Consider the following 15,160-nt stretch of genomic DNA (forward strand, 5'->3'; position numbering starts at 1 on the left):
GTAGCAAAATGCAGGGGATGCAGACAATGGAAATGTGGAGCTGGTTTAAGGAACAGATATTGCGTATCCTTGATAGGTATGTTCCTGTCAGGCGGGGAGGAAGTGATGAGGTGAGAGAACAGTGGTTTACTATAGAAATTGCATCCTTTGTTAAGCGGAAGGAGGAGGCTTATGTGACGATGAGACAAGATGGTACAGATAAGGCTATGGAGAGTTACAGATCTGCTAGGAAGGATTTAAAGAGAGAGTTAAGAAGAGCAAAGAGAGGACACGAGCAGTCTTTAGCAAATAGAATAAAGGAGAACCCTAAAGCTTTCTATAGGTATGTGAGGAATAAAAAGATGATTAGGGTAGGAATAAGGCCAGTCAAAGAAAGAAGTGGGAAGTTAAGTGTGGACCCTGTGGAGATCGGAGAGGTGCTAAACGAACATTTCTCATCAGTTTTCACTCAGGAAAAGGAGAATATTGTAGAGGAGAAGAATGAGATACGAGATATTAGACTAGAAAGGATCGAGGTTAGTTATGAACAGGTGTTATCAATTCTAGAAGGACTGAAAGTAGACAAGTTCCCTGGGCCAGATGGGATTTATCCGAGGATTCTCTGGGAATCTGGGGAGGAGATAGCAGAGCCTTTAGCTTTGATATTTGAGTCGTCATTGTCTACAGGTTTAGTACCAGAGGACTGGAGGATTGCAAATGTTGTGCCCTTGTTCAAGGAGGGCAGTAGAGATGACACAGGTAATTATAGACCAGTAAGCCTTACCTCTGTTGTTGGAAAGGTTTTGGAAGGGATTATAAGAGATAAGATTTATAATCATCTAGCAAGCAATAATTTGATTTCGTCATGGTTTCGTCAAGGGCAGGTCGTGTCGCACAAACCTCATTGAGTTTTTTGAGAAGGTGACCAAGCATGTAGACGAGGGTAGGGCAGTTGACGTGGTATACTTGGACTTCAGTAAAGCCTTTGATAAGGTTACACATGGTAGGCTGATGGAGAAAATGTAGAGGCATGGGATTGAGGGTGATTTAGCAGTTTGGATTAGAAACTGGCTTTCTGAAAGAAGGCAGCGAGTGGTGGTTGATGGAAAATATTTAGCCTGGAGTCCAGTTACTAGTGGTGTGCCACAGGATTTGTTTTGGGACCACTGCTGTTTGTCATTTTTATAAATGACTTAGGACGCAGGCATAGGTGGATGGATTAGTAAATTTGCAGATGACACTAAAGTCGGTGGAGTAGTGGACAGTTTGGAAGAATGTTACAGGTTGTAGGGGGACTTGGATAAACTGCAGAATTGGGCTGAGAGGTGGCAAATGGAGTTCAATGCAGCTAAATGTGAGGTGATGCACTTTGGGAAGAATAACAGGAAGGCAGAGTACTGGGTCAATGGAAAGATTCTTGGTAGTGTGGATGTGCAGAGGGATCTTGGAGTCAATGTACATAGATCCCTGAAACTTGCCTCCCAGGTGGACATTGCTGTTAAGGCGGCATATGGTGTGTTAGGTTTCATTGGTAGGATTGAGTTCTGGAACTGCAATATCATGCTGCAACTATACAAAATGCTGGTGCAGCACACTTGGAATATTATGTACAGTTCTGGTCGCCTCACTACAGGAAGGATGTGGAAGTATTGGAAAGGGTACAGAAGAGATTTACCAGGATGTTGCCTGGTCTGGAGGGAAGGTCTTATGAGGAAAGGCTGAGAGACTTGGGTCTGTTCTCATTGGAAAGAAGAAGGCTAAGGGGGGATTTAATAGAGACATGCGAGATGATCAGAGGATTAGATAGGATTGACAGTGAAAGACTTTTTGCTAGGATGATGCCGTCAGCTTGTACGAGAGGGCATAACTACAAATTGAGGGGTGATAGATTGTAGACAGATGTCAGAGGCAAATTCTTTGTGCAGAGAGTGGTAAGGGCATGGAATGCTCTACCTGCTAAGGTAGTTAACTCAGTCACATTAGGGAGATTTAAACAATCCTTAGATAAGCACATGGATGATTTTGGGATAGTATAGGGGGATGAGCTGAGAATAGTTCACAGGTCGGCGCAACATCGAGGGCCGAAGGGCCTGTTCTGCGCTGTATTGTTCTATGATTTTGTAAACCTCTATAAGGTCACCCCTCAGCCTCCAACGCTCCAGGGAAACAGCCCCAGCCTGTTCAGTCTCTCCCTGTAGCTCAAATCCTCCAAACCTGGCAAAGATCTCAGTGATTAACTGCCAGTTTATCTAACTAAACACAACTAAATACATAAACACATGATCTATGTTTACTCTGGGATCTAACTTGACCATCAATTGGGATTTTAATACTAAGCAAGGATGTTAAGGGATATGAAGCGAAAGTGAGTGGAAAAGTTAGGATACAGATTAGTCATGATCTGACTGAAGATACCTGAGGGGTTGAGTGGCCTCCTCCATTCTATCTGACTCATACCCAATAACACAACCAATTAAAACAGCCAAACATCTGATTCATTCCTTCGAAGCATATCCATGTCTCAACAGCACAGATGAAGGAAGAATGCTTCCTTGGCCAGGAACAGCAGGGCATTGAACCAGCCACGGTCTCCAAATAAGGAGCAGGCCATTTAGGATTGAGGTGAAGGGGATCCTCTCCTCTCAGAGGGCAGTGACTCCCTGGAACTCTCTTTCCCATTGGGCTGTGGAGAGACAATCCTTGAGCATGTTCGAGGTGGAGGTCGTATTAAAGAGTTTAGGGGAGATTTGTAGCTCAGGCTGAGGTTCTGTATATAGGTTTGTTCGCTGAGCTGGCAAGTTAATTTTTCAGATGTTTCATCACTATACTAGGTAACATCATCAGTGAGCCTCCGGTGAAGCACTGGTGTTAGTGACCTGCCTTCCATTTATGTTTTGAGGTTTCCTTGGGTTGGTGATGTCAATTCCTGTGGTGATGTCAGTTCCTGTTCTTTTTCTGAGGGTGATAAATGGGGTGCAAGTCGATGTGTTTGTAGATAGATTTCCGGTTGGAATGCCATGCTTCGAGGAATTCTCGCATGTCTCTGTTTGGCTTGTCCTAGGATGGATGTGTTGTCCCATCCTTACGTACAGATGAAGAAGGACACCACTTTGACTGGGACAACGCATCCATCCTAGGACAAGCCAAACAGAGACATGCACGAGAATACTTCGAATCATGGCATTCCAACCGGAATTCTATCAACAAACACATTGACTTGGACCTCATTTACCACCCTGGCCAATATGTAACTCTGAATTAACATCGCAGAAACAGATTATCTGTTAATTATCATGGGACTGTGGGAGCTTGCTGTGTGTGAACTGATCCATTTCCTATATCACAACAATGACTACACTTTAAAATACATAGAGACATAGAGTCATCGAGATATACAGCACAGAAGCAGACCCTTCAGTCCAACTTGTCCATGCCGACCAGATATCCTAAACTAATCTAGTCCCATTTTCCAGCACTTGGCCCATATCCCTCTAAACCCTCCCTATTCATATACCCACCCAGATGCCTTTTAAATGCTATAATTGTCCCAGACTCCACCACATCCTCTGGCAGCTCATTCCATACACGCACCACCCGGTGTGTGAAAAAGTTGCCATTTGGGTTCCTTTTAAATCTTTCCCCTCTCACCCTAAACCTGTGCTCTCTTAACTGGATTGAAGACAATTTAAGATGTTCCGTGGTCATGAAAAGTCCTATGTGATGCAAATCTTTATTATTTTGAAACACTAAGCTTTTTGAGTTAACCTACATCTGGCAAATTCGGGTTTGCTGATACAGTTTAATGCTCATTCAGTAAGCGGATTTCCCTTATTTTCTAATAATTAAATTGATTAAAACCTAGATCTTTGTTTTTGTTTGGGTGAATCCTCTGTTATTGTGTAGGAGTGAGTCAGGTCTGAGAGGGACTCACCCAGCTGACATCCTGCGTTCCACATCTCCTGAGGGTTGTAGTTGGATGAGTCAAAACGAGAGCCCGTGGGATAGATCCTGGACAGCTGCAGTGTGTTGTAACAAACAAAGGAGGCTCCTGAAAAATAAAGACATTTAATCATTTCTGCAGAGGAACACAATAACAAAGAATCAGTTCTCACTGTGTAGTTATGTCTCTGGAAACTTGCCAGTAAGACAGTGTGAGTATCATTCCCCACTGCTGTCATTCCTACCACCCAGCCCTCTCCCCTTGCTCATTTCCTGTATTGTAGGTATCTCTGGTTTCTCAAATTTCTTTGAGGCACTGAGTTGCTCGCTGGGGAAGGAGAACAAACAGAGAATTGGTAAGAACAGGTTAACCACTGCATCAGGGAACAGAGGCTGAAGAGCCCATTACTGGGTTAAGTAAAGTGTGTAGCAGACAGTGTTCACCAGCCAGGGAAGGCTGAACAGCTAACTGTATGCAAACAGGTTGGAGGTGGGCTGGTAAAGGCTGAATGGCCTAGAAAGTACAGTGTGTTGAGAGGACAGCCTGCGAGCCCATTGGATAGAGAAGGTGAGAGCCCACTGGACAGAGGAGAGCAAAAGCCCATTGTATAGACAAGGAGGGTGACAGCCCATTAGGTCAGTCCTGATGAAGGGCTTCTGCCCAAAAGGTCGATTTTCCTGCTTCTTGGATGCTGCCTGACTGGCTGTGCTTTTCCAGCACCACACTAATCTAGACTTTTACCTAGACAGGAAGGGTGACAGCCCATTAGATAGAGAAGTTGAGATCCCATTGGATAGAGAGGGAGAGTGAGAGCTCATTGGATAGACAGGGATGGCTAAGAGCCCATTGGATAGACAGGAAGGGTGACAGCCCATTAGATAGAGAGGGTCAGATTCCATTGGATAGAGAGGGAGGGTGAGAACCCATCGGATAGAGAGGAAGGGTCAAAACCGACTGGATAGAGAGGGAGAGTAAAAGCTCATTGGATAGAGAGGAAGAGTGAGATCCCATTGGATAGAGGGGGGAGAGTGAGATCCCATTGGATAGAGAGGGAGCGTGAGATCCCATTGGATAGACAGGGAGCGTGAAAGCTCATTGGATAGAGAGGAAGAGTGAGATCCCATTGGATAGAGGGGGGAGAGTGAGATCCCATTGGATAGAGAGGGAGCGTGAGATCCCATTGGATAGAGAGGGAGAGTGAAAGCTCATTGGATAGAGAGGGAGAGTGAGATCCCATTGGACAGACAGGGAGCGTGAGATCCCATTGGACAGACAGGGAGCGTGAGATCCCATTGGATAGAGAGGAAGAGTGAGATCCCATTGGATAGAGAGGAAGAGTGAGATCCCATTGGATAGAGAGGGAGCGTCAGACCCCATCGGACAGAGAGGGAGCGTCAGACCCCATCGGATAGAGAGGGAGCGTGAAAGCCCATTGGATAGAGGGGGAGAGTGAAAGCTCATTGGATAGAGAGGGAGAGTGAAAGCCCATTGGATAGAGAGGGAGAGTGAAAGCTCATTGGATAGAGAGGGAGAGTGAAAGCTCATTGGATAGAGAGGGAGAGTGAAAGCTCATTGGATAGAAAGGGAGAGTGAGATCCCATTGGATTGACAGGGAGCGTGAGATCCCATTGGATAGAGAGGAAGAGTGAGATCCCATTGGATAGAGAGGGAGCGTCAGACCCCCATCGGATAGAGAGGGAGCGTGAAAGCTCATTTGATAGAGGGAGAGAGTGAAAGCTCATTGGATAGAGAGGGAGAGTGAAAGCTCATTGGATAGGGGGGAGAGTGAAAGCTCATTGGATAGAGAGGGAGAGTGAAAGCTCATTGGATAGAGGGGGAGAGTGAAAGCTCATTGGATAGAGGGGGAGAGTGAGATCCTATTGGATAGAGGGGGAGAGTGACAGCCCATTAGGTAGAGAGGGAGGGTGAGATCCCATTGATAGAGAGGGAGGGTGACAGTCGATTGGATAGAGAGGGAGAGTGAGATCAGACTGGACAGAGAGGTGGATGAGAGTCGATTGGATAGAGATGCAGGCTGACAGCTCATTGGATAGAGAGAGAGAGTGAGAGTCCATTGGATAGAGAGATTGCATTAGATTCCCTACAGTGTGGAAACAGATTATTGGGTCCCACTAGTCCACACCGAACCTCCACAAAGTAACCCTCCCAGACCCATTTCCCTCTGACTAATGCACCTAACACTATGAGCAATTTAGCATGGCCAATTCACCTAACCTGCACATCTTTGGACTGTGGGAGGAAACTGGAGCACCCGGAGGAAACCAGGTAACAACAAGGACAACATGCAAACGCCAGATAGACAGTTGCCTGAGGCTGGAATCGAACCTGGGTCCCTGGTCCTGTGAGACTGCAATGCTAACCACTGAGCCACCGTGCCACCCTCAGTAGAGAGGGAGGATGAGATCTCATTGGATAGAGAGGGAGAATGAGAGCACATTGGATAGTGAGGGTGAGAGTCCATTGGACAGAGAGGGAGGGTAGGGGCCCATGGATAATGAGGTACAATGCCAATCTCCAGTGAAACATGAAATATATTGTAATCTAACCATCTCAGAATATCAGGAATTTGATGATTGATTTTCTTCCTCCTTTCAGGTTCATTATTTGGTTTGTTGAGCCCAATTATAGCAGGAATAATCAGTAACAGGAGGAAATTTTCTGTATCACCACACCTGACCTTCCCTGATCTCATCTTCATTGTTCTGACCAATACAGGTCTCTCACCTCTCTGTTATAAAACAGATTTGATCTTTATTCCTCAGAAGACACAGAAATGAGCATTGGTGGTTGGAAACCCATGTACCTGGACAGCTCCAATAACACTCCACAACCATCCAGGGCAAAGCAGCCACTTGATTGGCACCACATCCACAAGCATCCACTCCCTCCAAAACCGATGCTCAGTAGCAGCAGTGTGTACTATCTACAAGATGAACTACAGAAATTCATCAAAGGTCCTTAGACAGCAACTACCAAACCCATGATTGTTTCCCTCTGGAAGGACAATTGTAGCAGATACATAGAAGCACCACCGCCTGCAAATACATCTCAAGGACCTGGGTGCACCAGTTGCTGAAGGTAAGCATGCAGGTGCAGCAGACAGTAAAGAAGGCAAATGGTAGGTTGTCTTTCATTGTGAGAGGTTTCGAATACAGGCGCAGGGATGTGTTGTTGCAGTTATACAGGGCCTTGGTGAGGCCACATCTAGAATATTATCAGCAGTTTTGGTCTCCATTTCTGAGGAAGGATGCTCTTGCTCTCGAGGGAGTGCAGTGAAGGTTTCCCAGGCTGATTCCGGGGATGGTGGGACTGATGTACAAGCAGAGATTGATGAGGTTAGCATTGTTTTCACTGGACTTCAGACGAGTGAGAGGGGACTTCATAGAGACTTATAAAATTCCAACAGGACAAGACAGGGTAGATGGAGGGAGGATGTTCCTGATGGTGGGTGTGTGTAGAACCAGTGGTCACAGTCTGAGGATTCGGGTGGACTGTTTAGGTCAGAGATGAGGAGACATCTCCTGTGGGTTGGCCTGTGGGATTCATTATCGCAGGAAGTAGTTGATGCCAAAACATTGAATGTATTCAAGAGGTGGATAGATATAGCACTTGGGGTGAATGGGATCAAAAGTTATGGGCAGAAAGCAGGATGAGGCTATTGAGTTGAACAATCAGCCATGATCATGATCAATGGCAGAGCAGGCTTGAAGGGCCGAATGGCCTCCTCCTGCACTGAACAATAAAGGAAAGCATACCGAACACCTTCTTCACTATCCCACCAACCTGTGACTCTACTTTCAAGAAACTATGAACCTGCACTCCAAGGTCTCTTTGTTCACCAACACTCCCTAGGACCTTATCATTAAGAATATAAGTCCTGCCCTGATTTGCCTTTCCAAAATGCAGCATCTCACAATTATCCAATTTAAATTCCATCTGCCACTCCTCAGCCCATTGGCCCCTCTGATCAAGATCCCGATGTACTCTGAGGTAACCTTCTTCACTGTCCACTACACCTCCACTTTTAGTGTCATCCGCAAACTTTCTAACTATTTCTCCTATGTTAACATCCAAATCATTTATATAAATGACGAAAAGTAGTGGACCCAGCACCAATCCTTGTGGCACTCCACTGGTCACAGGCTTCCAGTCCGAAAAACAACCCTCCACCACCACCCTCTGTCTTCCACCTTTGAGCCAGTTCTGTATCCAAATGGCTAGTTCCCCCATACTCCATGTGATTTAACCTTGCTAACCAGTCTCCCGTGGGGAACTTTGTCGAACACCTTACTGAAGTCCATATGGATCATCTCCACTGCTCTGCCCTCACCAATCCACTTTGTTACTTCTTCACAAAACTCAATCAAGTTTGTGAGACATGATTTCCCACGCACAAAGCCAGGTTGACTATCCCTAATCAGTCCTTGCCTTTCCAAATACATGTACATCCTGTCCCTCAGGATTCCCACCAACAACTTGTCCACCACCGAGGTCAGGCTCACGGGTCTGTAGTTCGCTGGCTTGTCCTTACCACCCTTCTTAAACAGTGGCACCACATTGGCCAACCTCCAGCACCTTCCAGCACTTCACCTGTGACTATCGATAATACAAATATCTCAGCAAGGGGCCCAATGATGGCAGCTGTTTGTCATGTTGACATTCACACCTCCTCCAAGCTGCCATTCCTTTTGGTCCAACACCAGCAATTTCTTTGTTCTGTGAGTTCACCTCCCCGGCTTTTATTCCTTCTCACTCTACCTGCTTTCACTTGCTTAAAACCATTGATATTTCTAACTCTTCCCAGGTCTATCATTGTTCTGAATTGAATCAGAGTTATTGATCTGAACTGATAACTCTCCTTCTCTCTCCAAGTGATGCCGAGACTGCTATTTCTTTATCTTCAGTGTTTATTGTAAATTTGCAGCTTTTGGTCTGCTTTGTCGTGATAATCATGTGGTCTCATCTTACCTAACTCACAGATCAGCTTCTTTGCCTTATTCTCAGAGAAGGATGAGAGTTCACAGGGACATGCCTTCTCCCTTGCATACTGGAAGCTGTGGAAACGTACAGCCTTACAATAAACCACAAGCTCAGACAGCTCCTTCGACAGCTCCGTCACCAGCTCCTGAAAATCACCACAGTTAGTTAGAAAGATTGAGCAGTGAGCACCCAGCAGATCCCTCATACCCAGCAGATACCCGACACCCACCAGATCCCCAACACAAAATAGATCCCTCTCACCCAGCAGATCCCCACACCCAGCACATCCTCAATACTCAGCAAATCCTTGACACCCAGCACATCCTCAATACTCAGCAGATCCCTGACACCCAGCAGATTCCCAATACCAAACAGATCCCTGACACCCAGCAGTTCCCCAATACTCAGCAGATCCCTGACACCCAGCAGATCCCTAATACTCAGCAGATCCCTGACACCCAGCAGATTCCCAATACCAAACAGATCCCTGACACCCAGCAGTTCCCCAATACTCAGCAGATCCCTAATACTCAGCAGATCCCTGACACCCAGCAGATTCCCAATACCAAACAGATCCCTGACACCCAGCAGATCCCAAAACCAAGCAGATCCCTGAAACTCAGCAGAACCCTGGCACTCAGGAGATCCTTTACACCAGTGGATTGCAGACACCCAGGTGATTACTACACCCCTAGCATTCAGTGGACCAAGTGGACCCTGGTCACCCAGGTGTCTTACACCAGTAGATCATCAACATCCAGTAGATCCCTGATATCCATTGTTGCCTAATCCCAGAGACAGAAAACATGGCATGTGGGGAAATGAAATCAAAATGAACCTGATCCAATAATTTCCAGTTTAAATCACATCTGATGGGATGTCTAGTGTGACTGTACGAAGATCCAATCAGCCCAGAGTGCGTGACCAATCAGCTCAGAGTGAATGACCAATTAGCTCACAGTGAGTGACCATGAACATCACCTTGCTGTGGGAATAGAGGGGGATAATGATTCAGGGAAGACCATAAGAAATAGGAGTGGAAGTAGGCCGTTCGGCCCCTCAAGCCTGTTCTGGCATTCAATAGGATCATAGCCGATCCAAGACTCCTCACTTTTACTTTGCCGTCCTTTCCCCATAATCCTGATTCCCCGACTGATCAAGAGTTATTTCAGTCTTAAGTATACACGCAGACGCTGCCCCCACAGCTCCCTGAGGCAAGGAGTTCCTAAGACTCACAACCCTCTGAGAGAAGAAATTTCTCCTCATCTCAGTCTTAAATTGGTGCCCCCTTTATGTTGAGGCTATGCCCTGGATCCTCTCAGTATTTACCCTGTCAAGCTGTTTAGGAATCCTGCATAGTGCAGGGACCCAAAGATGTACAGCAGTGTCCAGTTTGAGATTAGCTAGCACAAAGGAAGGGGAGAATCTGGGGCCTTTGACCTCCTTGCTCAGAGTCAAACAAGGCTACACACTCACACACTGAGTGGGTAACAGTGAAAAGTGAGGTTTATAATCTCATTACACTGCAGCCCAGGATCAATGTTTACTCCTCAAAGTATTTCATTGGACTCTCTTTGTTTTCACACTCCATTTTGACTGGGATAAGAAAAGTTTTATTTGTTTGCAACTGAGAGTCGGGAGTGTAGAATTTGCAAATGTTAATGACAGCCACACTTTGAACCTTTTAGAACACGATTTAAAGTTGAACAGTGGGGTGCTGGAAAAGCACAGTCGGTCAGGCAGCATCTGAGGAGCAGGAGAGTCGATATTTTGAGCATAAACCTTCATCGGGAATGAGGGGGGTAGCCCAAAGGGGCTGGGAGATAAATGGGAGGGAGTTGGGGTGGGGGGAAGGTAGCTGGGAATGCGATAAATAGATTGGGGGGGGGGGGGGGGTGATGGTGATAGGAGCGGAGGGTGGAGCAGATAGGTGGGAAGGAAGGTTGACAGGTAGGACAATTCAAGAGGGTGGTGCTGAGTTGGAGGGTTGGATCTGGGATAAGGCGGGCGAGAGGGGAAATGAGGAAACTGGTGAAATCCACATTGATCCCGTGTAGTTGGAGGTCCCAAGGCAGAAGATCTATTTGAGGGAAGATGTAATGGCATTGGAGGTTGTCCAGGGGGGGTTCACCAGATTGATCCCAGAGACGAGGGGTTTGTAGAATGAAGAGAGATTGAACAGTTTAGGCCTATATTCTCTGGAATTTAGAAGAATGAGGGGAGATCAAGTTGAGGTATTCAGTCTCCAACATTAACCCTTTTACAACCTTGTACAACAGTGCAGACTGTCTTTATTTGGACCTGTTTAGCAACTATGCTTCAGAGTAACTTGTTTTGGTGAAACAGTTCAGGATTTCCTAGATGGAGTAAGACACAAAATAAATATAGGTTCCTTCTGAATCAACTCAGAGTAAGGAGCTGACTGTCTCTGATAAAGGAATGATGGATCTTAAACAATGATGATCATTTAACGGCATAATCTCAACCAGAAACTGGTTGATGGTCAGACACCTAAATCCTTCAAGTCACCAGTTTAAGGGAGAAGATAGATTAACAGTAATCAGAGACTGGACACTGAGGCTGGGGCTTTGGTATTGTTTAAATAAACTTTCACACCCAGATCTGCCTGGCCCCTCCCCTGACATGGGGGCTGGATTTTCTGAGAAGTGTCAATCTTGGCCAATTTTTACACAAGCAGAGAGCTCCACATTCCTGTCGAAATGGTTCCGATCTGACAGTTCTTCTCTTGCACAGAGGAAGAGGAAGGCAAACCAAACTCCCTTTTCACAGCACTCAGCTGCCACCTTCTGCAATCTAAAGGTACAGACTCACAGCCACTTGGGCAGCTGCTGTCAAACTGCATGTATGGGTGGTAAGAGTGCTGTTAGGCTGCTGGAAGGGTAGAGTGCCAGATGGGTGGGATATCAGGGAGTAAGGTAAGTAGGTCCCTGCTGGGAAGGGTGCCTGTTGAAGAAGGGGTAGTGTGCAAGGGATAGGATACCAGGTGGGTACAGCATTGGGTGCCATGTGGGTCGGCCACCAAGTGGGAAGAGGTTTGGATGCCAAGTGTGTTGGGTGCCAAGGTGGCAAGGTAAGTGATTTAGGGCAGGTCAAGATGAATGGGAGAAATTGGCTCTGGTGGCTGTCAGGCCTGGGATAGTTGGATCAGGTCTGGAGTCAGGGGTCGGGCGTGAGACTTGTGCTCCAGTAATTGCCACTCCCCTAATCAAGCTGTTCCAAGCTGGATGTGGAAGGTGCCCAGGTATGTTCTGCACACAAAAAGCAGAAGAAATCCAACCCAGCCAATTACTGCTCCATCAGTCTGCTTTCGATTATGAGTATAGTGGTGGAAGGTGTCATTAACAGTGCTATTGAGCAGCACCTGCTCAGCAATAACCTGCTCAGAGTGGGTTCCACCAGGGTCACTCAGCTCCTGACCTTCTTACAGCCTTGGTTCAAACATGGACAAACGAGCTGAGTTCCAGAGGGGAAGGGAGAGTGACAATCCTTGACATCAAAGCTCCATTTGATGAGTGTGGCATCAAGGAGCCCTAACAAAACTGGAATCAATTGAAATTGGGGAAGACTCTCCAGGAGTTGGAGTTGTACTTGGCATGTAGGGACATGGTTGTGATTTCTGGCGATAAGTCATTTCAGCCCCAGGACTGCAAGAGTTCCTCAGAGAAGCATCCTAGACCCAACCATGTTCAGCTGCTTCATCAATGACCTTCCCTCCAGAATTAGGTCAAAGCGGGCACTGATGATTGCACAATGTCCATCAGCATTTGCGACTCCTCAGATACTGAAGCAGTCCATGTTCAAATGCAACAAGACCTGGACAATATCCAAGCCTGGACTGACAAGTGGCAAGTAACATTTGTGCTACACAAATGCCAAGCAATGACCATCTCCAACAAGAGAATCCAAATATCTCCACTGGACATTTAATAGCATTGCTGTCACTGAATCCACTGAGCAAAAACTGAACTGGACTGGCCACATAAATACAGTGGCTGCAAGAGCAGGTCAGACTCAAGGAATCCTGTGGTGAGTAACTTATCTCCCATCTCCTTAGTAACATCTACAAAGTACGAGCTGGGAGTTTGATGGAATATTTCCCATTTGCCTGGATAAGTGCAGTTCAAGTTACATGGCAGATATTCACCGAGACCCCTTCTAAATTCACAATCTCTACCACCTGGAAGAACAAGGGCAGCAGATAAATGGGAACATATTTGCCTACAAATTCTCCCCAAAAACACACACCATCTGGATTTGGAAATATGTGGAGTTTGCACATTCTCCCGTAAAGAAACCCTGCAGAAAGGTCCTGGAGCAGAGATGACTTAACTCCAGAAATCACAACCATGTTCCTACATGCCAAGTACAACTCCAGCTCCTGTAAGGGTTTCCTCTGGGTGCTCCAGTTTCCTCCCACAGTCCAAATATGTGCAGGTTAGGTGGATTGGCTGTTCTAAATTGCCTGCAGTGTCCAGGGATGTGTAAGTTAGGTGGATTAGCTATGGGAAATGCAGGGTTACAGGGAAAGGGTGGGAGAAGGGGGGAATCTGGGTGGGATGCTCTTCAGAGAGTCTGTGTGGACTTGTTGGGCCGAATGGCCTGTTACCACACTGCAGGTGATTCTATAAGAAAAATAAAATGCTGTTTCTTTTCTGAAATCTTGTTGAAATCTTGGAACTATGTTCCTAATAGCAGTGTGGGTGTGCCTGCACCTTAAGGATTCAAGGTGATCATTACCATCACCTTCTTCACGGTAATTAGGAATGGTCGATAAATGCTGACCCAAGCAGCGACACCCATATACTTTAAAATAATGAATGGTGCCATCCACCAGGGGGCAGTCTGTTTGCAGCCATGCTCTGATGGGAGAACAATCACAGAACCAAGAGCCTTGGTGTCACAGACAGAAGACATCCAGCCCACATGTCCCTTGTAGCTCTTGGAACAGTTTAAATTAGTGACAATCTCCTGCCCTTTTCCCCTTAGCTTTGCTGGAGGTTTACGAGAGAGGGACAACTAAGCTTTTCAGACTGACATTTGTGCAGATTTATTCGTCCCCAAGTGACTGGCAGGCAGAACTAGGATCTCACGGGAACATCAGACAAGCCAGACCTATTCCGGGGAAAGCAGACTCTGCAGAGGGGAACCAGAACAGGAATAAAGTAAACGCTTTTAGAAACACAACACATGAATCACTAAAGGTCAACACCTTATTCATTATCAACATTCCACACACACACACACAAAAAAAACACCATTCCCAGTTTGGGCAGATAATTCACAGCAGGGTTACTGACTAGAACAATTTCCAGAGGATGTTTCAGAGCACTTTCTCAGATACAGAAATAACCCAGGCTCCTAAATGTATACCAGGCCAATGTTAAAAAGAACAGGGCTTAGGCTGGGTCCCTCGTCAATTGACGGAAATATCTGAAAAGATGCAGAAATTCAACTCAAGCTGTAATAATTGATTACTGGATTTTTTTTTTCTCTTACTGACAACTTCTCACACCTCCCCTGACATTTTACAGTGTTGGCTGCTGCTCAAGGGAGGCACTTTCAGCTTGGCGTCAAATGATTATGGTTCAAAGTTCGGATGAGTAACTTATCTGAGACCCAGTCTACTTTCTCAGAATGGTGTTAAATATCTTTAGGGTGTCACTTCAACTAAGAGCAGGGAAATTCTCCCTGATGTCCTGACGCATAATTGTCCCTTAGCCTCACTAAAGATAGGTGGAAGGGTGTTTAACTCACTGCTCTCTCGGGTTGTTTTAAGTCCACTTTGTTAAGAATGACCACATTTCAAAACTATTTCATTGGTGTAAAAAAACTGGACTTCCCTTAGGTTGTGAACGGTGGTATATAAATGCATATACTTTGCACCATACATCAGAATAGTTGAATAGTTTCAACATGAGAGGCCACTCGGCCTCTCGTATCTGTTACAGCTCTCTGCAGGAGCAACTAGTGAGTCCCACGTCTCCGCCTTCCTTCAGCAGCTCTAGAATACTTTCTCTTATTTAAAATGCCCATGGAATCTGTAACTGTTTCAGAAAATGTTTGAAAGAAATTACTTAAGAATCTGCATCAATTATAAAAGTTGATTCTTTTTCTTCAACAATAAGAAATAATGGTCTATGTGGTATGGTGACCCTTGACCTAAACTGAAGGTGGTACCACAGCTGAAACAGCACGTGGCTATACTCAGAGAAGAGACAA

At 45.9% G+C, this 15,160-nt stretch overlaps 1 protein-coding gene across 1 annotated transcript in view; it reads right to left on the bottom strand.

Moving 5' to 3' along the window:
* Positions 1-15,160, bottom strand: part of LOC122540038 (1-phosphatidylinositol 4,5-bisphosphate phosphodiesterase delta-3-like) — a 155,526-nt gene that overhangs the window by 8,987 nt on the left and 131,379 nt on the right. Inside the window, exons 10-11 of the mRNA XM_043675361.2 lie at positions 8,909-9,065; positions 3,911-4,027 (exon numbers count right to left, since the gene is read on the bottom strand). Coding sequence (XP_043531296.1) covers positions 3,911-4,027; positions 8,909-9,065 — 274 coding nt within the window. The remainder of the gene's footprint in view (positions 1-3,910; positions 4,028-8,908; positions 9,066-15,160) is intronic.

The sequence above is a fragment of the Chiloscyllium plagiosum genome, unplaced genomic scaffold (genome assembly GCF_037043375.1).
Source record: "Chiloscyllium plagiosum isolate Xiang-an unplaced genomic scaffold, Cpla_swu_hap1 HiC_scaffold_32, whole genome shotgun sequence".
NCBI lineage: Eukaryota > Metazoa > Chordata > Chondrichthyes > Orectolobiformes > Hemiscylliidae > Chiloscyllium > Chiloscyllium plagiosum.